At 51.1% G+C, this 23,798-nt stretch overlaps 1 protein-coding gene across 1 annotated transcript in view; it reads right to left on the bottom strand.

The window, feature by feature from the left end:
* Positions 1-6,037: 6,037 nt before the first annotated feature.
* CSMD2 (CUB and Sushi multiple domains 2) overlaps positions 6,038-23,798 on the bottom strand; it is a 240,890-nt gene continuing 223,129 nt past the window's right edge. The window contains 14 exon segments of the mRNA XM_088531067.1: positions 6,038-6,207; positions 6,717-6,855; positions 7,882-7,969; positions 9,010-9,122; positions 9,749-9,910; positions 10,403-10,468; positions 10,628-10,807; positions 12,569-12,680; positions 13,874-13,947; positions 16,755-16,928; positions 17,603-17,776; positions 18,995-19,174; positions 19,901-20,077; positions 22,901-23,083. Of these exon segments, the coding sequence (XP_088387193.1) occupies positions 6,048-6,207; positions 6,717-6,855; positions 7,882-7,969; positions 9,010-9,122; positions 9,749-9,910; positions 10,403-10,468; positions 10,628-10,807; positions 12,569-12,680; positions 13,874-13,947; positions 16,755-16,928; positions 17,603-17,776; positions 18,995-19,174; positions 19,901-20,077; positions 22,901-23,083 (1,982 nt within the window). The 3' untranslated portion in view covers positions 6,038-6,047.

Genomic DNA, 23,798 nt, shown 5'->3' with positions numbered 1-23,798 from the left:
CTTGCAAGCTGCCCTGAGCATCCTGAGCAGGAAGGGCCGCTGGCCACGCAAAGCTCTGCAGACTCCTGCTATCCCTGCTGAATTCTGAGAGCAGAATTGAGGCCCTAGGGCCAAAGAGGCTCAGTTCTCTAACCCAGGCTCAAAAACAGAGAAGAAAAATATCCCTGGCCAGTTCAGCCCAGGGCATTTGCCCCAAGGGCCAAGAGAGACGGCAGCTGCAGGAGATGCTGCTCCCTGCTGGCGCCGAACGGACGTTGGGAACAGGCGCCTCACACCAAGGAAGAGGCAAGTAAAAGACTACAGGAAAAAAATAAAAGCAGTGCAGGAATATTAAACCTAACAGCACAATGATGATGATTAATCATCTCACCTGTCCGCAAGGGGAATAACGTCCTCCTTCCCGGAATAACTAAAACCGCTTCCCTTGCACACTAACAGCTTTGCTGTCATAGAGCAGCCTAAATCCCACAACTTCCCACCCGTTTGGCTAATTGGCCAGGAGTGGATTCCCCCGGGATCGCTCGGCTCTCCATGGAAATGCAGTTGCTCCAGGGGCTGAGCGCTGCCAAGGACCCTAGGCTGGCACAGAGAGCCACAGCACCTGCTCGGGCTGGAAGCACCTATTTACCTATTTTCCACCCCTCCGTGGGATTTTTGCACGCGGAAGACCCCAGCATCGCTCCCCTTCGTGGATAAACCAGGTTTCCTCCCCACTCTGCTGGACTCTGCACGGCAGGTGAACAAGGAAGGCCTCGTCTGCAGCTCCCAGCACAAGCCCGAATGAAATGGCACCTTCCTTCTGTCGTCTCAAGTCTCAAAAATGAATTATGCATTTTCCCCCCTAGCGCTGAACTATAAATTCTACTTTTAGTGCTGCGAATGTTTCTGAAGAGAAAAAGCCACCCCGGCTCCTATTCTCCTCCCTCCCTCCAAGATGCCAAATCTCAGCTAAATAGTATGGAAATAAGTCCTACTTGGGTTTTTCATTTAGGTGCAGATTTACTGCGGCTGCCTGTCATGCAGCAGCCCCGTGCGATGGATTTTGTATCTCATCTGCTCAGGGGAGGACGTGGGGAGTTTGGGCAACTCAGCATCTTCTGCAGAGATAACCCCCTGCACAGCACCACGCACGGCTCTGCTGCCCGAACCCCGCACATCCCTCCCGGTCCTCGCGCTTCCCAGCTCCCAAATCACTCCAGCACCGCTACCACTGCTGGCACTCGCTGCTCCCGTGTGGAGCTGGGATACCAGGACATCACCTCTGCTTCCCGGCGCAAACAGACCGCGAGACGTGATCCTCACGGAGCAGCACGTTTCTAACGCTCCCTTATCCAGCTTCCCTGCTAATTCCAGGGAGGAACAGTCGAGCCAGCCCTGAGCTCTATGCAAGGATCTCTGTTGTTTTTATTTCTTTAGGAATAGGCTTAAACTTTTCATTTGCAGGCAATAAAACAAAGAGCGCGAGTGAGACCGCAAAGAGCCCTGCGCGAAGCGGGATCCCTGTAATGAAATTTAAAAATGGATGAGGAAATTGGAACAGAATAAACTGGCGTTACCCAAGCAATTAGGCAGCAGTGGGGCTGCAGTTTGTCTTGTGTACGAGCGCTCCTCCAACAGCTCCCATCCGCCAACCTCCCTGCCCGCTGGGGTGGATGGAGCCCCCGGGCTCCGTACACGGATCATCTCCAGCAACAAAGTCCACTTGAAATCCCATTAAAATCAATTGAAAGCTTTTCCTTGACCTCAGACCCTGCAGCAGTGCCGGTGCTGCTGGGTCCCCGCCAGGCCCAGCGCCGCGGTGCCCGGCTGGCTCCCCTCTGCGCTCCCTCATTCCCGCTTTTCCTTGCTCACCTTGCTCTCCCGTGTTCTCCCTGTGGGCCCGCGCGCTCCGGGTGCTGTGCCGGGTGCTGGCGGGGGGAGCAGTGCAGGGCTGGGATTCACCGGGCCACCGCGGCCGCTCCGGCCACCCTTGTCCTCGCGTCACCTCCCGCCCGTCTGCGACGGAGCCCGGCCGGGAGAGGCTGCTCTGAGCCCAGCGGCACGAGGTGTCCTGCTGCAACCCTGAGCAGCGGGCTCTGCAGCCCTTTCCTTAGGGATTCGCTGGGAATGTTCAGCTCGCTGCTCAGGACCTTGGGCATCACTGCCTTAATCCTGGCGGGCGCTGGGTGCCCAGCGCATCCTGCTGAGCAGCCCTGGGCTGATGCACTGGGCACGGTCCTGGCCTCAAGGACCCGTGGGCTCCCAGAGGCAGCTGCCACGATACAAGCAGTGATACAATACTAATAATACTAACGCAGTAAGGTGCATTAGTGGGGTCTGAGCCTCCTTGCGTGCAGCAAACGCAGAGACTGAGTCCTGCTCAAGGCTGAGGACCTGCAGCCACCGGGGGCAGACAGGACACCCCGGAGATGAATCACTCATTTCTGCAGTGCCTCAAGAAGCTGCTGTTAGCTCTGCAAACGCTGGCTGTGTTGGCTAAACAACACCCTGCTGCACCAGTGCGCTCCAATGTGACTCTATCTGTTTGTGCAACTTCTGGAAGCCCCATCAGATGGGAGAGCACAAAGGCCTCTCCTGTCCTTAGTTTTCCTCAGGCATTCGTTCACTCTCATTTCTTCCAGGAGCGCTGATTTGGGATGGAGGGAGCCCAGGCTGCCGAGGTCCCACGCTCAGGGACAGTCACAGGCATCAGCAACTCGTCTGCGGCACTGGTGAAGATGGATCCTCCCTACCTGGACTGCAACACAGCAACTCCTACCCTGCTCGGGAGAAGAACAGGTTCCGCTTCAGCCCATTTTGGAAGAGGTGGCTGGAAAAATGCTGTGAGGGCAATGCCCAAGCCAACACTTAAAACAGACCAAAAACACCTGTCTCCAGAGGGGAAACTAGAAATGAAAACCTTCCCATATATCATTGAAAATGCAGCTGCTTCTGGAACTCTCTGAAAGCACCAAGTGGACAAGGCAACAAGGGCTGCTGCCCTTGCCAGCCAGCAAATGCTCCATTTCCATCCCCAACTTCCAGCAGCGCAAATCCAGCCCCATACCTGCACCAAGAGCAGCAGCTGCCCTCCCTACGGGTTCAGTACTGTCGTGTTGAGAAATGCATCACAATCTCAAGGATTTTGATTCTTTGGGAAGGACCTTGTTTAAGGTCATGTCTTGAGGCTGGTGGGGAGTGGAGCAGAGCTGGGATGATGGGGACTTGCCTGAGTCCTCGACGCTCTCCTGGGACTGCAGCGAGCCAGAAGGTCGGGATATCCGCTCCGTTGGGAGCTGCTCGGAGCCCTGGCTGGAAGCAAAGGTGAAGCCAACGCGCACGCACCCCATGTGGCCTCCCACAAACACCCCGGGCCCCGCGAGCCCCGTCACCCGCCCGGGCGTCCCGCTGCCTCCGCGGCTCTTCCGCCACGGCCCAGGGTCCAGCAGCATCTGCAGGAGCCTGCAAGAGATCCGTGACAGCTCAGGAAAAAGGCACCAGGAAAATGTAAGAAAAGCAATGCAAAAATTTATATTTTATTTTAATTCAAAAATTTAAAATAGCTTTCAAATTCAGGAAAGTATGCCTGGACACAATGAAAAGCCTCATATACAGAGACAGATAAATTAAACTGTATATATTGCAGACAAGCCAAGTGTATGTATAGATTACATATTTACACTTTTATGTAAACGATATTTATACATTTTATTACATTTACAAAAAAAAAGCTGATCTTCTACTACTGTTTACTACAATAATGAAAAAAAATTTACATTGTGTCTTTTAACTGTACAAACTTTTGCTTCATAAAAATATATCTCTGTACAAAAGGGATTTTTTTTCTTTTTTTTTTTTCTTTTTGTTTTGCCTTTTTTTTTCTTTTTAAATATAATGCAAATCTGCTGGACACAAAAATGGAGAATGTCACATACAGGGTCCCAGATTGCAAAAAATGGAACAACCTCCCTGCCTTGTCCTCCGCTGCCTTCGCTGTCAGGGCAGCAGGGGGAAACGGGCTAGAACAGACCGAAAGCAGCAAGTCCTGTGTGAGTGGAGCTCTCCCTACCTTGCTCTTAAAACACCTTGGGTGCCCTTTGCCCACGGGGCTCCTGGCTACTGCGTTGGGGCAGTGGGATTCAGAGGACTGAAAAGCAAACGTGGGGTCCGTTACTGTGGACGTGGTTGTGTGTGTGCTGCTGCATGGACATGTGCACACAGGGAGAGTTCTCCTTAGTTCGGTGGCAGGAGCCTGCAAAGACTCCGCTGCTGCAGCGGGAAGGCTCCGGCTGTCACTTTGTCCCAGTGAATCCCAGGCGGCTGCGGCGCCCGGCAGCGGGGCACGAGGGACCCCCGGGGACCCCATCCCATCCCGGCTCTCCCAGGGCATCTACCTCCTCCTGCAAAGCTGCCTGTGCCCACACGGCAGGAGCCGGGCGGGTACCGGGCTCCGGGACACGCGGCAGCATCCCGGGAGCGGCGGCCCCGATGCCTCCGCACACTTTGGGCCGGCTCTTCGGCACAGGGGCTGTGCAGCACTGCTCGGGCTAAGGGCTCCGAATGAGAGGCAGAGGTAAATATATATATATATATTCATATATATATATAGGCACACACGCTCACAAGCAAGAGGGAAAACCAAACTGGAAAAATTATCTCCTTGTGGTTTCGTTAGGCAAAACCTCAGCTGACACTAGATGGGGGGGGGAAGCCAGTGTTTAAAAGCAAGCATGGACGGAACCACCGCCTTGTGCCTTTGAGTTCTGTGTCCCCTCCAAGTCCTCTACAGGACAGAGCTCCCAGGCTGCCTCGGGCGCTGCCGGGCACCGCATTCCTGTGGCTGGTGCCAGCCTGGCGTGGGCAGAGCCACCCCAACCAAATGTGCCAAAGCCCTGGGCCAACAAGAGCAGCTCTCCGCTTTATTAGAGCAGGGCGGCCTTGTCACCGAAGCAGCGGCCTTTTCTGAGGGAGCAGAAATGTCAAGCTGCCTTATCTGCGCTCAGGAAAGCCAAGCCAACCTTCCTGCCCCAGGGAAATAAAAGCCAACAGCTCTGGATAGAAATTAAAACTCTTATTGCATTGCCATTTGGAGGATCAGTGCGGAAAGGGCAAAGGCTTTTGAATGCTACTGAGGGGGAATCAGTATTCGCTATTTTTGAAGAGGTTTCTGCACCTTCCTGTCCACCAGCAGCTTCCTTGGTGGGGTGTTTGGGGGCAGTTACATCTGACAGCAGCACAAGAAGGACAGGGATGGGGAGACGTCTCCCCATCAGCCCAGAAAGTGGCCTCAGTTTCCAAAGAAATGACTTTAAAATGAACACAAGGCAGAAGAAATCAAACTAAAATCTACAGAGGAAAGTTAAATCTGGGTAAGAGGAGAAAAACTCGAGAATGTTTGCTTCTCTTGCACACAAGATCCCATGGGGAAACTCTTCCTCTGCAAAAGACCCGGCATTACAGAAACCCATGAGGCACCACAGAACCAACCACCGCCGAGCAGTGACTCACCACGTCCCACAGCTCCAACTGACCCCAGCGGCACCTCCTGCAGCAAAACCTGCATTTGCCTCTGTGGCGCGCGCTGTGCCCAGGAGCGAGGAGCCCGGGACCCTGCCATTCCCTCCTGAAAATGCCCCAAATCCAGCTCCAAAAAGACTTCCCATCACCCGAGGTGCCGGTGGAGGGTCTCGCAGGGGGCCGGGAGGAGGAGCGGGGCTGCAGCAGCCCCTGCGGCGGGTCCGGGCCGAGACGCTGCCCATCGCCGTCGCTCGGAGCTGACGCCAGGTCCAACACGGAGCAGCCGCTTCCCTGCAGCCTCAGCAAGGTCGGGAGGGGGAAAAGGGAGGGCCGGGTGGGGACTGGTGAGGTGAAACACGATGGGCGACGAGGTACCACCCGCAGGGGCCTGGGCAGGGGAAGGAGGGGGAGAGAGAAGCAGTTTGTTACTGCACGTAACGCTGGCAAAGCCGACAACGGCTTCGTCAGGGCCCCAGACCGATGCGGGACTCCGATCCCGGGCCAGGACACGGCCGCGCCGCAGGGCCACTCACCGCGCGCGGGGCCGGGCGCTATACAGCCGTGCACACAGTGCTCACTGTGAACTCCGTCTCGTTGGCCATGATGTCCGTGGGCTGCAGGTTTCGGTCATACATGGGGTTTTCAAACGTTGCTCGGACGTTGGTGTTTTCATGGCCTGCGTAGCCGTTGAACGGGACTTTTGGTCTTCTCCTAGAGGGTAAGGGAAAATCCAGAGAGGTCATGGCCACAATCAGCAGCAAAACCCAGGGAGACTTAAGGAAAAAGCTGCTTTTGAAGGAGGCAGGACAGCTGGGGTGAGGCAGAAGGATATACAGCAAATCTTACTAGAGAACTGCAGCCCAGGTAGCTCTCTAGGCCTTGGTATGGACCAAGCAGAGCTGCCAACCTACACGGTCCTTTGCAGCATGGCCCAGCAACACATCCATCATGAGATGCAACTAATTCACAACACACGCCAAGCCACTGTGAATGCTGAAGTGTGGAATTTACTTTGCCTTATCTTACTTGATGTCACCACAAATTCTATTAGTGGTCATAAAGATGACAAAATTATCCTAACACTCCCCATCATTCACAGATACTTGCTCCATTATTTTTTCACCTCCTGAATTAAAAGACAACTTGCAAACCAGAAACACAACTATTTCTGCTGCCCCCCTTAACTTATTTTCCTTGCTGGTGTCATTCCTGACACCTACCTGTGTTTGTAGAGATAAAGCACAAACCCTGCAATAATCAGGGCGATGAAAGGCACAAGAATGGCAGCTGCCACAGAACTGCTGTTTGATGCAAAATGGTGTCCTATTGATTCCGGGTCATTTTCCATCATGCTGATGTCTGAAACACAACACAAACACACTGCACACCTAAGCTGCAGGAGATGGGGTTTGCTTGAGGTGCAGGTTACATTTGCAATAAGAGAACAACGTAGCTGCAAGTGTTGCTGTAAAAGGTATTAAAGCTTCAAGTCACATGCAGAATAGTTTGCAGATCTAGCCTACTTACTTTGGGCATCATCATTTATTTACAAGTAGAATTAGAGAGATGTAAACAGGCTATTTTGCAAAAATGTGGCTACTTGGAAGCTTTAAGTTAGGCTTTAAGAAAGACTTCCAAAGGCTGGAATAAAGTGCAGCTAATCCTCTATAAAGGTGACAGGGCTCAGGGGTCAGACTCCAAAACTCCTAACAGATCTCAGAGATCAAGTCACATTTTAAGAGAGATTTAGGAGCTCAGACCTTAGCTGGTTTAAGCTTTCACATGCCTCAGATTTCTTAAGGTAAAATGGAGATGCTTTCTGTCATAGTAATGGGTCTTGGGGAGCTCAGGTGAGCTATCTAGTAACATGAAATCACAGATGCAGTTTGTGTCTCCAAAGCTCTTATTGTTTTCAGATAGAAACCCATTTATTTAAATTCCCCTCCAAGCTCCCAAGTTAAAACTGTTTTGTTTAGTTGTATGGTTTGTTTTCCCCGGGATCTTGTGCTATATCCAAGTCAAGGAAGGGTTTAGTCTTTCCTGCCAGAATATCCAGTATTTAGTGCTTGAACACAAGCCAGGGCAGAGCTGCTGCAACCACTGTGCAACCCCTGGAATTGGAGGTCAGAAAGGTGCAACCTCCATGAGGAAGCCCCGGTGATTGGGAGTCCCCTCCTCCTGTGCAGGGTGACAGCACAGTGTGAAACGAGGTGCTGGCGATGGCACCTCTCCTCCTGCACCCCTGCTGCAGCCTCAGCAGCAGCGGGGGACCGAGAATTAAAGCCAGGAGCAGCAAAAGAGCTTCAAGCTCAAAAAATTCCACTACCACTAGGATTCAGCTTTCAGCTGATGAAGGCAAAAGAAGAGTAATCAGAGGAAGTTTACCAAGTCTCTGAAGGCCAAACTGCCCGAAGCCTTTGCCACGCACAAAGCCCTGGTACACAAACGTGCCACTTGACGATTCTGATGAGACCTGTAAGGACAGCGGCCAGAGATTAATGGATTTTTCAATGTTTTCACAGCTTGTTAACACCCATTCTGTCCCTGGGTCCTGTCTCTGCTTGCAGCTACAGACGTAAGTGTCCACATAAAAAACCTTTTACAATAATTACAAAGTGCATTGAAGCTACAACTTGCTCGGCAGTTATGTCTCCAGTGCCTGGGGACACACTAGGCAAAGGGAATCTGGAGCCCTGGGAGATGTGTGCTAGGAGATCCCTAGCACACATGAAAATGCAGACTGGAACTAAGCGGCTCATAGTTAAATCTGACCCTCCGCCCCAAGAAAATCCAGTGCATAAAACAGAGCAAACAAACTACTCTATGCTCTTCTAAGTGCTGTTTGCCACAGCACATGAACTTTAGCCGTTAGCTCCCCGTAAGAGCTCCAGCAATACAGCAGCTGGGCTTTGCTTGAGACCTTACTCTAACCAACTGTTTATGAGCAGTTGTTGCTCTATTTTGGTAGTCTCTTTCAATTTTATGCACAGCGCTAATTTAATTCAATTGCACAGAAAACTGTGGCATTTCTCAAGTCCAACTGCCCAACAACTTGCTAAGACTCAGTTCTCAAGGGGAAAAGTCTTGTTTGCAATAAGCTACAGACCATATTGCTATTCAAAAGGGATAGCAATAGCTCTGGGCTACAAGTGGCCATGGGTCAATGAGATGCACACTTCTTCTAAGCTCCAGTGGGTCTCTTAAGGGCACAACAAGTTACCAGACACAGAAATTGGGGTGAAAAGTTCACTCCGTGAGGGAAGATTAGCTCTTCTAGCTTGATGTTTAACAGACATAAAATGCTAAAATGGAATTAGTCATGTTGGTTTGTCCTTTAGTGCTAACTGGAAGACTTACAGATTTAAAAACACAGGGCAATCAGAAAACACAGGGCTGGAAGGGAGCGGGGAAGAGCTGACTGCCCCACGTACCCTGCAGGCCAGCAGGTCCCTGGATGGTAACAGCCCAATATTGCTACCAGCTACTTTGTGTATGACGTCTCCATGCACTTACATGTCCATCAAGAGCCCATTTATCATTTCTGAACTTGTTGACAAAGATCTCTACCGGCCCCGTTATCTGATAAACTTGGAGAAGCAGGTGCACATCTTCCTTCTTGTAAATGCCTGGAAAATATGTGATGCTTAATCATGAGATCACCAAAAAAGAGAACATCTAGGTTCAATGCAGTTAACTTTCTTCCTCAGAGAACAAAGACACCAGCTCATCTTCTCAGAGTGGGCAACATCTCCTGTAAACCTACTGCTGAGAAATACCAGGAAATGGACCACAAAACCACAGCCCTGTGTGCAGTTCCCCCCAAAACACTGTCTATTAAAGCTCTTTTGTGCATGGAAAGAGACTCAACTGTTGATGTTTTGCAAACGTTACTGGACTGGTAACAGCATGGTGCTCCACAGAGGACACGGACATGAGTACTTGTGCCATTCACTCTTGTTTGTATTAAACTACAAACGCTCTGGCATAAAGGGAATGGACTACAGCCTGCCTGGAGCTGCTTTCAGGTGGAGCCAAAGCAAACCCAGGTACACAACTCTGTTCATTTTGGTCCAGTCAAAGATCAGAGACTTCAAAACTGGGTGATTCTGTCACGCACTGTCAAGCAATCAACGTATTTCAGATAACAGAGTACAGCGTCCTTTGCTTTGCGACGCTGCTGCTTATCAAAGACGAACAACATGACAACACCGTGAGCGTAATTCCCCCGGAACAGCCGGTGTCGGGTCCTTACCAGACAGCAGGAGCTCCACGCCGCTGTGGTCTATCAACGTGGCATTGACTTTACCGGTGGCAGGGTCGAAACTAGTGACAGAGAGCATTGCAGGCTGCTTCTTCCCCATGTACTCATAGGAGCCCTTCCACAGGGAATTCCTTGCAAACACATCTGCAGGCACTAGAAACCATGGCAAGGGGGCATAGAAAGAAGGAAAGAGCATTGCCACTTATTTTTCATTTTTCAGAATCAAAGCAGAACAAATCTGTTTCTTCCTCAATCCACAAATACCTATTTAAATATCTCAGATCCCACCCACTCTCTGCTTTTTCATCAGTGAGTACAAAAGGGAAGGCAAAGAGAATAAACAAGCTGATGACATTCATTTTGTTGTTTTGACAAGAAAAAGCCTTGAAAGTTTTAAAAACAAACAAAAAGCAAGAATAGGTTCTTAGAACAAGTTTTTTTTTAAAAAAAACATTTCAGAATGGCTCTGACTGAAGCGCCGCAGAGGGCTGGAGTTTCAGGGGTGCCGTGGGGAGGCCCCTGCCCATTCTCTGCTGCAGCACGAGTGACGGGGCCGGGCACACGAGATGGCCGCGGTCATTGGCCATGGGGCACGTGTGAGATGTCACCCTCCGGTCCCCTCCCAGCAGGGCCCCGTGACAGTACCTGACACCTTGGCAAGCGGCGGCTCCCGCGCGGTGCCGATGGGCCTCCCGCTAGGCCGGATATCCGCTGCAAGAGGAGCACAAACCCACGGCTGGTTAACACTGCAGCACCCAACACTGCCCTGGGGGCAGTGCCACCACAGGAAAGCCCAGACAGGCCGGGCAATACAGGGAACACCGGCGACACGAGCTGACCAAACTGGGCTGTGGTGCCCGGAGCTTTTACCGAGGCAAATGGGCGGCTTCCCCGTCCAGCTGCCATCCGCTTTGCAGGTCCGGTGCTCGGAGCCTCCCGTGAGGTAGAAGCCGCTCTGGCAGGAGTAGATCAGGGTGTAGCCCAGGGAGGGCAGATCCAGGGCACCCACATTGGCGTGGGAAGGCGTCTCCGGCTGCTTGCAGTGATGAGCTGGAAGAACAGGAAAAACGGAGATGAGGGACAGGATCCGCAAGGCACGAGGACGACACCAATGATGCCAGCAGGGCCTCAATTCACTTGGAAGAGCTCTTCCAGCAAACGCTTTCTCTGATCGTTGAGGGAGACCCTGCCATGCCTGGATTTTTCCCAGCCGGATGAATTAATGAGACCATTTCCCTCGCCTCGCTGGCTAGATTGTTCTTTCTGCCTAAGGCTCTCAGGGGATCCCTCGTTCAGTTCCAGCTTCCATGAACTGAAAATTGGGCTCTGTTATCTCCTGCTTTCAAAGGAAAAAAACCCTTATAACTGAATAATGCTGAAGATTTTGTGTCTGACATGTAAGAGAAGAAAATTCCAGGCTCCCACTTGAAGCTGAGCACAAGTCTGAATACCCCGTGGTCCCATGCTTACAGCTGCTTCCAAGCAGGGAAAGAAAAGGTTTTTAATGCTTTTCTTTAAAACCATCCTTGGGAAAAAGAGGAAGAGACCTTGCCCCCACCACGTGCCCCATCAGAGCACGTCCAGGTCTGGCCGGTGGAGGCAGCGAGGGCTGAGGATACCGCTGCCTCCTCTGCTCCTGCACAGCATGGAGCTCACCAAGGATTTGCACCTGCCTGTCAACAGGATCACCAAGTCACTCCTCAGAAGGATGCAACAGCCATAAATTCCTGCAATTGCTCACTCGCTTTGGGGATTTGGCCCGCTGGAATCTAAGATGAGCTTGTCCAGCTCCCTGCCACCACAGAGAGCACGTGCACGGCCTGCTGTCAGGTCCCTGTAAATGTGCCACCGTTTTCCTCGAGAAGTTACAAGCACCAAGCTAATAAATTACGGAGGCAGGAAGCATGCTCTCACCCACACTGTAAATTTCCCCTTTCTGTGGCTCTCCAACTGCTCATGAATGAAAGCAAATCCTCAGCAGCCTTCACGACGTATTATCTACATCCTCACTTTACAAAGGATGAAATATAAAAGCCAGGAGGGTGGAGAGGCCAACAGTCCTGCCTCCCTTTCTGCCCTGGCCCGCTGCAGGCGGAGGAGGCTCTAGGGAAAACCTGCAGCCAACAACCCTGCCAAGAGCTGCTTCTCCTGCAATGCACTTAGCAACAGCAGCAAAGCCCCACTTAAACCCAAGGCTGTTTCTTCATCCCTGCAACCTTCCTGTTCAGCAGCGAGGGGGCTGCACTGGGCTGCTCACAGCAGCTGGCCCGGCAGGGCTCGCTAACCCAAACACATCTCACCAATAAACAATCTCACAAGGGAGAGGGAGAAGCACTTCAATACTTATGATAAGATGACACAGAGACCACGATGGATATTACAGTTTAATACATTAAATTAAATTCCTTTTGCTAGAGCAGGGAAGGATGATGGACAGCTTGAAAGAAAGAGCAACAAGTTATTAAAGACCAGGAGAAACATCCCCAATGCTAGAGAGGCCTTCTGGCTAAATGTTAACCTCGGTCCCTGGAGTGCGAGCTCGTATCTTTGCCATCAAATACAGTTTCAGAAACACAAACAAAAGGCTCACCTTAAATTGCCTAAGGAGGAGACAAGTAAAAAAACCCACCTGAGACCAAAGCTATCGGCGTAGCTAAGTCGGTTGATTGTGGGATCCCCCTTTGCTTCAGGGATGGGGGCTTGGAGAGCCCTCGAGCCCCGAAGAGGTGGCTCTCCAACAGCCAGAGCAAACAGAGCCCCACCACGGCCGGAGGCACGAGCTGTGCCCACGGAGCTGCCCCCCGCACTTACGCACGCAGTCGGGCTGCACGCCGCTCCACGTCAGGTTGGGGAGGCACGTCCTGGTGGTCGAGCCCTGCAGCAGGTATCCCTTCTGGCACTTGAAAAGAATTACGCTCCCCACCTGTTTCGACAACAGACAAGCCCCCGAACTTTTCAGTGTTATCGTAATTCACCCGTGCTTATGACAAAATAATACATAGAGCTTTTCCTCTTCTGTATTCCGAGTTGGTGAGCTACCCTCTTCCTGCACTTAGTGCTCTGCCACCGTTCTAGGATCAAGAAAGCTTTCTGAGCCCTTGGGAAACTGCTGCCTTTGCTAACTGTGCAGAGAATGGCTTGACTCGAGGACAGGCAAGGTTTTTCCATCACATAAATACACCCACGCTGGCAACAGGCACAGCTGGTACTTGGTATTTGGAAATAGCTGAAGTTTTTGTCAGAAGGGATATTCGGAATAACTAGTAAAACCAAACACCCTTCACCCGTATTGTAAATGCCAGTTTGGACCGTGAATGGTGAAAAGGATCACAAAATCTGACAACCACCTTTGCAACGTTTTTGAGGTATGTTTGCTTTCTGAAGGCTGTCTACTTTTTGCGTTTTGTTTCCTCAAGATAATAAAGGTGGATTTGTCAGGCTCGCTTTATGCTTCAAACAGGTTGGCACAATGACAGAGGCTGGCTTTGATCTACGTTATTTTAACTGGTTTATGCTTTAAAACCAGAATATGCTGAAAATAAAACCGCCAAGTAGGGCTTGGAGCATCTTACCCATCCTCCCTAGCAAGGCCGTACCGTGACAACGCTGCCATGTCCTCGCAGACCCTGCAGCCAGGTTTTAGCACCCATTAAAACCTAGAATTAAGTCACTAAACCCAAGATTAAGACAACTAATTAGCAGCAAAACTGAACAGATCCGTTCTGGCAGGAGCGGCTGCACAGAATTAAGCACCGCGGCCGCGTGGCCCTTCTGTGGCCGCGGGCCCCGCAGGCGGGAAGCGCTGGGGAATTGCTCTGCTTTTCTTCTCTCCATTTCATTGACTCCTGGCTGTATGGGAGCTGAGATTAGTAAAACCACCTACAGGATTTAGTCTGAAAATGAATGAAAATTAGGCCTCCGATGTGAATGCTAATTACACTAATAACTATTAATTAGCATGGTAATTAATATCATAAATAATGCATTGCCAGCTAATCCAGTACAAATGCATGGTGAGGTCTGTTGGAGCACGCCGCGATGTCCCGCGCGCGGGGAGACGCGTTACTGCAGGCAGGGGCTCGCTGGGGCTGCCCGGAGCGCGCAGCCGGCACGCACCTGGAAGCCCTGGGAGTTGTTCTGCATCCCAAAGAGGGGCACGCCGGGGTCTGCGCACGTCGTGAGGCTGGGGTCTGGGGAGAAAAGAGCAGACACAGGGTTTTAAAGGAGTGGTTGTGGAAGATATGTTGGAGCTCTGCTTCCCTCGCTCTCCGCATGCAAAGCCCATGCTGCACTTCTACAGCTACACAGCAGTATTTTGCTGCAGAAGGAACACACAGCAACAGGGAAAAACACATGGATATTTTTGTTTCTCAAGTCCCTGATGGTTCCGACAGCCTAACCAGAGGCACTCTATCACTCAGGAGGAAACAGAAGAACATAAATCTTGTGCCAAGGAGATATCTCTTCCCATCCCCATTCTATACACCCGGAGCAAAGCACAGGGTTCACTGGTGCTGCACGTTCCCTGTCCTGGCTCTTCCCCTGCCCCAGCGAGGGCTGCGCCGACCGGGCCCCTTCCCGGGCCTGGGCCGCGCGCGGGGACCTCGGGGCTTCGCTCTGCTGTCACTCACCCCCCAGGGACCCTGCTGTTCTGTGCTGATGGATGGGGGCTGCAAACGTTCACTATCTCAGATACATAATCCCTCTTTATGCCTCATTCGATCTCACTCTGTCAGAAGATGAATAAGCCCAATTCAGCACGAATACCTGTTGCTACTCGCCTAACATCTATCACTTCCTATTTTTTCCAGTGTGCAGACAGTAGCAGGGAATCAACCAAATTAGGACAGAGGTGCATTGCATTTCCATTAGCACCTCGTGCTGAGCACAGGAAACTTGAGACTTGAGACTTGACTCTCCCACCTGAGAGGCAGCTGCAGCAGCACCCAAAAAACACCCCCTCCTCGAGCTGGGTCCCTCAACCAGGATCACTGCTGGGCAGGCCCTGCTGCATCCGCACGGATCAGCCTGCCTTAGGCATCAGCACCACTGGAGCTCCAGCTCCAAAGGTCAGTGGAGAGCTGGAAAGCTCCTTCTGCACAGAGCTCAGACCAGCTGGAGACCTGGGGGCCAGGGTCCCTCCAAGCAACTCGTATTCACCCACTGTCTCAGCAGCAAAGCCAGACGAGAGCCTGTTCTGCAACCCAAGACTTGTTGTTTCCTCAGTGCACTCAATGTTGCTAGGAGAAGGATAATCTCTCTCGTGGCAAGTCCCTCTTTATGCTCTGTTTTACATATTCTAGCTAACATGATTGCGAAGGACAAGAAATAAATTCTCTACGGAAAGTCTCTGTGATTCAACACAGAGGGGGAAGAGACACAACTTGTCGCTTCTTGTTGCGGTTACAGGAAAATGGAGCCTGACTTCTCTATTTAACGGCCTGTGTTTTTATTTTTATGTTTTTATTCCTTATGACCTGACTCATCAGCCTCTTCACTCTGCACATTACCCATTTCTTGGTGATCTCCCCAGGTCCTTGGAGCTGTGGTGAGTCCCTAAACAAAGAACACAAAATGCTGCCGAGCTGGGGCTGCACCACACAAACTAATTCGTTTTCTGTCATTCAGCTCGGCTGCGCTTTTGTCATTTATCACTGATGCAGTTTCCATGGAAGCCCCCAGACAAATCACAGTGCCTAAATAAATAAATAAAGAGCCCCGTCCGATGGATGAGGTGGAAGGTGATGGATTGCACAGGGTGAAATGCAGACAGCCCAAGACTCCCGGCTGCATTTGGGGGGTCTGATGGTGCTGGCTATCTGACATGCCTCAGAAATGGCCAAGAATTGAATAAATACAACATTTGGGCTTTGCCCGCCCATGTTGGTGTTTCACATGAGGGTTTTGCAGATGTGCAAGTCTTGTCCCTTCCCATGATCTCTGAGGGGGAGATGAACTCAACGTCTCAGCAGCAGCACAAGCAGCTCTTTACTGTCCTCAGCCACACAGTTTCATACACAACTCAAGAGTGGGACATGCCATAAATTTATGGCAGGATCCTGTGAAAAAGTGATGAAGCACAGCACAGAATCCAAACACCAGCACTTAAGGTCAACATCCCCAAGAGTATAGAGGAGCTCCAAACATTTTGTATGTATGAAGCTCATGGTGTTATCAAGAGGAAGACAGAAGACTTGGTCATGAGTTTTTTTAACATTCGTGTAATTGGTGATGCATCTAAGATGTAGCTAGCAAGAAAGAATGAGTGAAAAACAGCAGAGAATAGTCCAAAATCTGCTTCTGTTCCAGGCCCTATGGTTATGGTGGCATTCATGTAGAAGGTCACGACAAACAGCACATAGTCTGTACAATCCATCACCACAGGAGCTCCGGTTCAAGACTGTAGCTAGAGTTTTAAATTGGCCAAGAATGCTGTGACTAATTATGATTACAGACCACCCTGTGGCTTCAGAGTGTTTTGGAAGCCCCAGAAAATTGGCACATGAGGAATGTGCGGGAATGTAAATCTTGATCTCAACATGGCAGAAAAGTAAAGCATTTTGCAAGCTTTAGCTCTTTGTATAGGGCACCTTCATACTTCTAGGAGCTCCTCTTCTGGATATAATTCAGAGAACACACAAGCAGCCACACACACCCTATAGGCAGGCCTTTCTTTGGTGAAGTTTCTAGGAGCAGAACAGCTATGCTAAACAGCAGCTTTTTAAGGGCAGAAAGTTGTCTTCCTGGGAGGGATGATAATATTGACCACCACTGGCAGCAGGGGCAAGAACAAAGTGGGGGAGCTGGCCACCTGCTAATGCAGTCAGCAAAAACATGGTCCTTTCTGAATGGAAAATAATCCTGTTTTCACAAATCATAAAATGCTAACTTATTATAACAACACGGGACAGAAGAATGAGTTTGCTGGAAAGGGAAAAGCAAAACGACTAGTGCAAACCCCTCGCCTGTACCTGCGGGCAGAGGCGGCTCCCCTCACCTATGCAGCTGGGCTGGGTGCCGCTCCACGTCCCATCCGACTGACAGAAGCGCCGGGCTGAGCCCACCAGCACGAGCGGGGCCAGGCACGAGAAGGACACGGAGGAGCGGTACGTGAAGCCTCTGTCTTCCCTCCTGCCCTGCGCTGGTATCCCAGGATCACCGCAGAACACGGCTGGAAGAGCAAAGAGAGCCGAGGATTGCGACAGGGCACCTCGAGAGCAAGCAGCGTTAATAAGGTGGGTCTGTTAATGCCCCAAACCTGACCACTCCTTGCCATAAAACTCTGCAAACGCCTAGGAAATTACTAGTAACAGGTTTTGCTGGCTGCTTTCCTTGCAATTCTGCATTTCTGTCAATTGCTGTTAATTAACTTCCACTTTCTCCACCATTTTTTTCCTTCTTTTTTTTTAATAACAGTATGCTTAGCTTTAAAATGTAACTCTAATTGTGCAATGTCAAATTGCTATGTTCTGTGTCACAAAGAAAGTCCACTAATTATATAAAATCTAGGGAAAGGTGTAAGGAACCCAGTCAGGGCTTTGTATGATTTAATATGAAAATGGCTATTGTGCAGCTGCCAGCCATTCAGCCAAGAAAAGAACTTACATCTGGCTTTATCATTATGAGACATTTAACTAATTTTTTTTGTATTAGCTATTATATCAAGGAGACAAGTTCCACCCAGGCAAAGCTCTGCCCTCTGAAAACAGCCCTAAAATATCCCTTCTGCTGCAAGAACAGAGCGCTCTTCTCCAAACGCTTCTTCTAAGGCTGCTGGTAGTTTCAAGAGCCCTCATCTCCCAAGTCTTTAGTCACGCAGGGGTTTCTACAGGGCTGGCTACTCACGAAAGCACTGCGGGATCTCTCCGCTCCAAGTGCCGTTGCCTTCGCAGGTGAGCACGGCGGGCAGGGAGAGCTGATACCCTTCCAGGCACGCGTAGCTCACGCTGGCCCCCCAGCTGAAATCTGAGCCCACGACCTTCCCGTTGGGTATGGCTTGCGGGGATTTACAGACGATAGCTGATGAAAAACAAAAGCACAATCAGCACTCTCAACTTCTTCTAAGCACAGATATTTCCATTAACAAGGACATTCAGGTGGGATCGAAGTTATACTCTGCTCTCAGAGACTATCTCTTCAGATTGGGGTAGCAGAGGGCCTGTGAAAACTTTTCCAAAACCCTAGGATTTTACTTTGAAGTTTGGAGTTAACCAAATCCCAAATCTCCAAGTCAGATTTCTGAGTGTGTATCCATTTCCAACGAGAGGACTAAACCCGACTTAGCTTGAAAACTCATGAAGGATTCCCTGAAAGATTCATAGATTCTGGACAATCTGGCTGAGTTTTGGATTAGTAGCCAAATCAACAACTAGTCTGTATTTCATCTACTCTGGGGCGTTTTAATATGACATTTTTGCAGTGCTTTGCTTACTAGCTCAGGGGAGCACTGAGAAAGACACTAAGCCCATTCAAATTAGTCTGGCTTCCGAAAGAGACCTGGCCACGTTCTGAACAATTCCTGCAACATTAGCTCAGTGGCAAGAATGAAAAAGGGGTAGAAGAATTGTTCTTTGCAGCCTCTGAAGGAACTGGAGGATATTTGGAAGTTCCTACGTGGTCTGCATTTATATCCATATCCTGACAGGTAAATTTTCCAGATTGCAAAAGGCAAAGTAAATGGATTCTGCTACAAGTCTTATCTACACTTGGTGGATGAATAAAACACTGGCAGAAAAGATCCAGTCTGTCCTGCAACTGTTCTATTATTTCTCTTTCCTATCTTTGAACTACAGAGGCAATCTGAGAATAAAGAAATAACGGAAGGAGTTGGAAGAAATATGTTTCAGACTTCTAGATAATGCTGAAAAAGTGCGTGCCTGCAAAACAGGGCGCTTCATTTGAGCCTGACCTGAGTTTTTGTGACGAATAAGTCACTTAGCTCTCTGTGCTTCACTTTTCCTTCTCTACTGTAGGGATAATAGCAATTCTTTCCCTCCCAGGCATGTTGCGATGATTGATACACCTAAAGATGGCAAGGTGTTCCTGCTATGTTGAAAAAATTGCCTAAGTGCCATAAACACAGGGTACATATTGAATGATAGGACTGACAAACTCACAGGTGGGCTCCAGGCACTCTGCAGTAGTTTCCCTTAACAGCCTATTACCCTGTCACAAGTTGCAGAAAGTTTGTGGCCTCCACAACTTATATCCTCAGCTATTTATAGCAACCAGCCTTACCCTTGCAGGCAGGTTTGGTGCCATTCCAGGTCCGGTCTTTCGTACAAGCCAGTGAGGAGGCCCTGTCCGACTCCATCATGTAGCCGGGCGTGCAGCGGAACGTCACCGTCTTGTTGTACGTGAAGTCACTGCCCAGCCGGATGCCGTTGGCTGGCACACCGGGGTCACCACAGTTGATCACTGCCAGAGCAAAATAAATAAGCGTTTCTGACCATCCCTTGTCACAGTCATGAGGTTGCAGTAACTGCAACGCCCGTCAGTCCCCAGTGTTTTCTGGAGTAGGATGTGCTGCCCTCATTGCAGAAAAGGGAGCCCCTCAGCAGAGAGGGGCTGCAGAGCTGGGCTAGCTGGAGCAGGAAGGGCCGCAGCACACACAGAAAGCTCTGTTCCATCCAGGGGAAGGAACAGGGATGTTAACGGCACATTAAGACACGCAGGAAGTATTAACATACATTAAACATTAAAGAACACCTGGGTCAAATCTGGGCTATGTCTGGCACAGCTGGCACATGGCTGCTCCTCCTCCCCTCAGCCTCGTTCGTGTCTCTTATATAAGAGCACGTTTGCCACCACGCACGTTGCTGGCGGAGGCAGCAGCAGGTCTGAGCCGTGAAGAAACGCGGCACGTTCACGGCTGGGCCCGTGCGCGTTCCGGCTGCCAGCACGGAGCGCTCCGGGCGGGAGTGCTCCCGTTTGGAGAGCCCCTCCAGGCCAGCCAGCAGTGCTCGAGAGCCAAGGAGGGCACCCTTTACTCACAAAACAAAACAAATCCAAAGGGAGAGGTTCCCTTAGGTCCTGCCAGAGACCGCAGGCTGCCTGCCTGCACCCACCCAAGGCAGCTGAGCTGCTCGGCGCGGTGCTGGCGCGTCCCGAGCCATCCGGAGCCTCCGGGCGCCCTGCGCTCACCCGTGCACTCCGGCGTGCTCCCGGTCCACGTGCCGTTCACGGTGCAGTGCCTGCTCAGCACCCCTGTGGAGTAGTAGCCTTCCCGGCACTGGTAGATAATGGAGCTGGAGAAAACCAGGCCGTCGTTAAATAGAACTCTTGCATTGCTGGGGGTTCCTGGGTTTCCACAGGATATAACTGGAAAACAAAATGGTAAAGTTAATTAAAAATGAGGTTTTCATCCAGCAGTTGACTATTCTCAATAAAAATAAGCTTTGCTGCAACCCCACTCCATCACATCAGGCTATTTTGGTGGAAGTGTGCTATGTAAAAAGCCCTGGCTGAAGAAAGAACCAGCTTCGTATTGCAAAGATGCTCAGGACCAGAGAGAACATCTGAGCTAACAACACACACACTATTCCAGCCCTGGCCCTACCCTTTTATAAAGCAGGAGGTGCCAAGCCTGGTGTCCCTCCATCTCCAAGGTGTTTGGGGCTGGATCCCTCCTGCCCGTGCAGGAAGCCACAGCTCCGCAGGCTTGGGAAGAAGGGGAGCAGCGAGGGAGCCTGCTCGCCCGCCCCATCGGGAGGAGGGAGAGCACTGGGCAAATGCAATTACGCATTTGTCAGCACCCAAGTTTTATATCTATCCTACCTTGGCACCACAGCAGTAAGAGGGAATCAGACTGAACGTGCACTGAAAGGTGCTGCGCAAAGCCCTGTCATGAAAAAATAAGCACCTGGCAATAATTGCATCCAGCCCTCGTTTACTGTGAAATTACAGGACATGAAAGAAAATCACATGAATCAAGGGAAGGCGGACACCGCACACTCCCACGACAAGGAAATTCCAACAACGTGCTGCCATTCCTGCAGGAGCATCACTTCGTGCACGCGCCGGGTGTCCTGCCCTTGCTCCGGATCCGTTATCCTCCCTACCCCGCACACAGCACGACCCTGACGGCGACGCTCATCCCAGGAGGGAGCAGCGCGCGCAGCACGGACCGAGCAGCCCTCCTCTTCCTCGCCGCGTGGCTCGCTGACAGCCTGTTAACAGACATGCCTGCTGGAGGCAGAGCTGTTTGACAGGAAGAAACTAACAACCATTCCGGACCGCGCGCACAGAAACGCTGCACAGCCCCGAATCCGTCGCGATGCTCCCTAGTTACACGTTTCTCATGCAGTCAGCGTCTCTGTGATACAAGGTGTCATTTCCAAGAGATGCTGGGATAAAAATCAGATTCCATCAGCTCAGAAAAAGCTCTAAATTACTCTTTCACTGCCCCATTCATACATCAGCTCTCTCTCCCTTCTACCTATACATGTGGCCAAACACAGAGATGACCCCAAAATATTGCTTCTGTGAGTAGCAGGAGGTTCATGAAAATGGTTTAATCGTAGTGCACATCAGCTGCAATCTGCACAGTCTAGATATAAATAAGATGCAAGCTTAAGGATGAAAGGTTCTAACTTCAAAAGTCATCATTTAAACATAATTAGAATCCAATCAAGCAGGTGAGCAGTAATTGGGTAAATAATTCTCCTTGTCTTCAGTGGGAGAAGGAACATGACTGATATCCCCAAAGCAAACCGGCTTTGGCACCGGGACAGGAGGAGGAGGGCTGGCCCGGCAGGCCGGGCGGCTCCTGCAGCGCCGAGGGGCTGCGCGGGGCACGTGAGCAGCTTCCCAGAGCTCGTGCACTTGCAAAGCCTGCTGGAAATGAGAGCCCAATGACGCCTGAAACCTGTCATTCTTTTTAGAAACCTGGGGACAACAAAGCCTGACCTACATAAAACACTGAAGTGAGAGCCCCAGGAGGAGTCCCTGCAATTAACTTCATTTCAACCCATTTGTACAGTGCCCCCGAGATAATCAATCCTGATTTCCTGCGCGCTGCAGGTGCTCCTCGCTGAGGACCGCGCAGCCGCAGGGACAGCGGGGGGACAGGCTGCCCCGCTCGTTCTGCCCGGGCAATCAGCCCTCCGCTTCACTAGCCCTGGATTTGCTCCCTAAACCAATCCCTCCCCTCCAGCAGCTGTAAATACCTGGTTGGAGAGTGGAGGGGGGGCCTGTGGACGCGCTCACCGCCGGCTCTGAATGTGGAGGGCAGCGACACGGCGCCTCGTGCATCGCCCCAAATCACCCTCCTATATTGGCCACTCAGCACTTACCGCTAAATGACTGCATCACAGGCATAATGTTGTTATTACTCATTAAGCATGAAGGAAAAAAATCTACCAGGGATCTGTATTTAGGTACCTCTGGAATCTGATGGGTTATTTATCCTGAGCTTAATTAACAAAGCCTTTTTAACTAAAAGAAAAACAGAAAATGAAAAAATCTAAGACTCGAGTGTATTAATAACATGATTCAGTGTCTTTTCAATCAAGAGCTCCATCAATTTAGAATAAATTTCCAATTCATTTACAAACTCTTTCTGAGCTTTTGGCTTTCAAATCAGCAGGAAAGCACTTGCCCAGGTCTCCTTGCATTTGGTTTCCTGTCTCGTTTTGAGCTTTTGTTCCTTCCTCCATTGATTTTTAAACACTTTTATAAACCAGCAGCAGCGAGCGGTGCAGCTCAGAAAATCTGGTCGGGGGTTACTGGGTTGGATTACAGGATCTTACTTTATTCTTTCAAACAGAAAAATAAGGCTCTTTGTTTTTTTTTTTTTTTGTGGTGGTGCTTAATATAAAAATATGCTACTGGATTTTAATTTGCATTTTGCATTTCTGCTTAATGTAAATGGCTGCTGTGTGTGCCAGCTTTAACAGAGGTTTGAGGCTGTGGAAATCTCTCATTCTGGTGTGTGACCCCTACAAAGCAATAATTAATCACTCAACGCTAGGGGAGCTGGCAATCAGAAGCCAGAAGAGACCGTTTCTGATCATCTACCAGGACATGTGGTGCAGACCTAGACGTGTCCCCCTCCGCGCCGCCTGCACGGGACAACGCTCCGGGGACAAATGGAAGCGGGTACCCGGGGAACGCGCCCGGCGCCGCGGCAGCGTGGGCAGGTACCTTCGCATTCCGGCTGCGTGCCGCTCCAGGAGCCGTTGGCCTGGCAGACCCTCTCGGAGGAGCCTCGCAGGGTGTAGCCGGGCTCGCAGCTGAACCGCACGGTGCCGTCCACGTCGAACGCGTCCCCCAGGCCGATGCCGTGCGAGGGGATGCCCGGGTCCCCGCACACGCCCTGGCTGCCTCCTGCGCAGGAGAGAGCAGGACAGCGTCAGCGAGCGGCACTGCAGGACCCGCCACCAACGTAACCCTGGGCCTGGCTTCCAGACCAAGGCCCAGACCCGGGTCTGGCTTTCATTCCCCATGACACAACTCCTGCCTGGGAAGCGCGCTGCTTGCAAACCAATGGGGAAACACGGCCAGAACGTCCACATCTCAAGATGGAGACAGCACTGCGCACCTGCAGCAGCTGCTCCAGCACCGAGGCCATCGGGTGCCAGCAACGGCCACGCGGCTGGTTTGCCTCCAAGCAGAGCTTACAATATCCTCACTCCCCACGGCCTCAGCAAGGCCTCTTCTTTGTGCACGGCAGGAACTGCTGGCTCTGGAGCGGAGCAGCAAAGGATCCGGCTCAGAAACACGCGCCCGTAGGAGCCGCGGGCACCTCGGGGACACGAGAGTGGAGCAGCCGCCTTGCTGCGGCCTCCTGCAGCACCCACTAAAGCAGGACCCTGCTCAGGCTCCCGCTGAGGTCTTGCCACCTTCTGCTAATGAGCTGGGTGGAAACATCCCCCCGGGCAGGCGGAACTTCACTCCTGCAGCTCCCGCAGGGAAGCCCCCAGCTCCTGGGCTTCGCTGCAGGAACAGCCTTTGCAGTGCCAGGCGTAACGGAAAATGTAACCAACACACTCAGCATCCAGGGAAAAGATCTGTTTTTATAAAGAGCGGGAGAATGCTCCAG

The sequence above is a fragment of the Tinamus guttatus genome, unplaced genomic scaffold (assembly GCF_059628265.1).
Source record: "Tinamus guttatus ecotype Peru unplaced genomic scaffold, ASM5962826v1 Tinamus_guttatus_pri_ptg000397l, whole genome shotgun sequence".
NCBI classification, from domain to species: Eukaryota; Metazoa; Chordata; class Aves; order Tinamiformes; family Tinamidae; genus Tinamus; species Tinamus guttatus.
This window is presented reverse-complemented; position numbering and strand designations above follow the sequence as displayed.